Source organism: Aspergillus lucknowensis, assembly GCF_044049455.1.
Source record: "Aspergillus lucknowensis strain CBS 449.75 chromosome Unknown BJX67scaffold_197, whole genome shotgun sequence".
NCBI classification, from domain to species: domain Eukaryota; kingdom Fungi; phylum Ascomycota; class Eurotiomycetes; order Eurotiales; family Aspergillaceae; genus Aspergillus; species Aspergillus lucknowensis.
The window spans coordinates 1-1,716 of NW_027263741.1; the positions used below are offsets into that span (position 1 = coordinate 1).

At 55.1% G+C, this 1,716-nt stretch overlaps 1 protein-coding gene across 1 annotated transcript; it reads right to left on the minus strand.

The window, feature by feature from the left end:
- Positions 1-63: 63 nt before the first annotated feature.
- BJX67DRAFT_387977 (major facilitator superfamily domain-containing protein) lies at positions 64-1,682 on the minus strand (the record flags this gene model as incomplete). Its single annotated transcript, XM_071034316.1, has 5 exons — positions 64-338; positions 401-619; positions 686-1,027; positions 1,082-1,412; positions 1,470-1,682. 5 exons carry the CDS (start codon positions 1,680-1,682, stop codon positions 64-66), a joined length of 1,380 nt encoding a protein of 459 aa, XP_070880294.1.
- Positions 1,683-1,716: the final 34 nt, after the last annotated feature.

The following is a 1,716-nucleotide window of genomic DNA, read 5'->3' on the forward strand; positions in this document are numbered from 1 at the left end:
GGGGCAAAGGTGAAGATACTTCCTTCAATTTACGGAAGACTACATCATACTACTCTATTGACATCACGCATTCACCTCCACCTCCTGACCATGGCTTCTGCCCCTCCAGATAATAAGCAAAATCCCCAAAACACAAACAACATCCAGAATGGCAACGCCCGTAAAGCACCAGCCATACCCCATCCTCTCGACCAGACTGTCAACAATAGCCGCCGCGATAGCAGCTGCGATATTCCGCACTAATCCTGCTAGAGCGACAATCGTCGCTGCCTGAGCCGGGGCACATTCCGTCTGGAAAGACGTGCTCGTCACGAAGACGATTGCTGTCCCGATTGCCGCTGGATGGGTTAGTAAAGTGTTATCAGGTCCTACGGTTTATCAGGGATTAGGGTCAGCATACCTAGGGCAGAAGCCGCGAGCCCAGCACTCGGGTGCAGATGGTACCGCGTAAACCAGCCGTACATGGTCTTCCCCGCGGCAGAGATGACGAAGCCCACGATTTGAATGGGGAGACGACTTTCAGGCTGGATTTTCCGGTCTGGGTTTTGGGCGACTCTTTTGGCACGCTGGGAGTCGGAGAATCGACCTGTTGCGATGGAGGACAGGAAGAGAGCCACGCCTGTCATTCGTACATAGTTAGCACTAAAGAGCTAGAGAGGGAGAGTGAGGGCTGGGCCTAGCCTACCAGGACTCAAATAGGCGTATCCAACCTCCTGCGTCGAGAATCCGAATCTCTCCTCCCATACACTCGGAAAAGTCACGTACATCAGGTACAGTCCGGCGAACGACAACGCTCCGTTGACGAAAACGATCAGCTGGGACGGAGACGTGAGAAGCTTGATATAGTTCTTCAGGGTCGGCTTCGGCGGCTTCGGATACTTGCCCTCCTCGACCAGCGCCCTCTGCCGGAAACGAGGCATCACAATCCACTTTTGACTCGCAAAGACCTCTCCGTTACCGACGAGGCAGCGCAGTGTCTCCGGGAGACCGAAGAGAATAAGCAGGTACACCGGCGCACACGCCAGGGCTGTTGCGCAATGTCAGCATCTTCATTTAATAAGGAATCAGGGCTGCGACTCACCCAAAAACCCAAACGCCCATCGCCATCGCGACTCCGTCGCAAACTGCCCCCCAATCAGAGGCCCAAGGATAGGGCCCAGTTGCGGTCCGAGAAGAAATATCGCCAGCGCGGACGCACGCCGAGCGGGTTCGAAGATATCTGCGATCGTGCCGGCCCCGACGGAGGTGACGATACACGCGCCGAAGGCCTGGAAGATTCGGAGCACGAAGAGAGCGCCGATATTTGCGGGGACGGAGGCGAGGAGGATATTTGCGACGAGGAAGCTGGCCAGCGTGACGATGTAGACTGTTTTGCGGCCGCCGAAGTCTGCGGCCGTTGCTCCGATGAGAGGCTGGGACAGGAGAGTCAGTACATACAAACGCTGCTTTCGTGTCGAAGGCAGACTTACAGCGACGGCAAAGACGACCATGTATACCGAGACTGTGGCATTTACGACCGTCCCTGTTGTGTGGAAGACATCTTGATACAGAGTCAGGGAGGGGAGGTATACAGCGCCGCAAAGAGGGCCAAACAGTCCGGCGGCCGTTACGATAGCAAGGAAGAACCGTTTTCTCGGCTCTGGGAAGGCCGAATACGGAGGATCATATGTTTCGCTTTTCATCTTCCTTTCCCTTTCCTTTCCTTTTTTTTTTTTT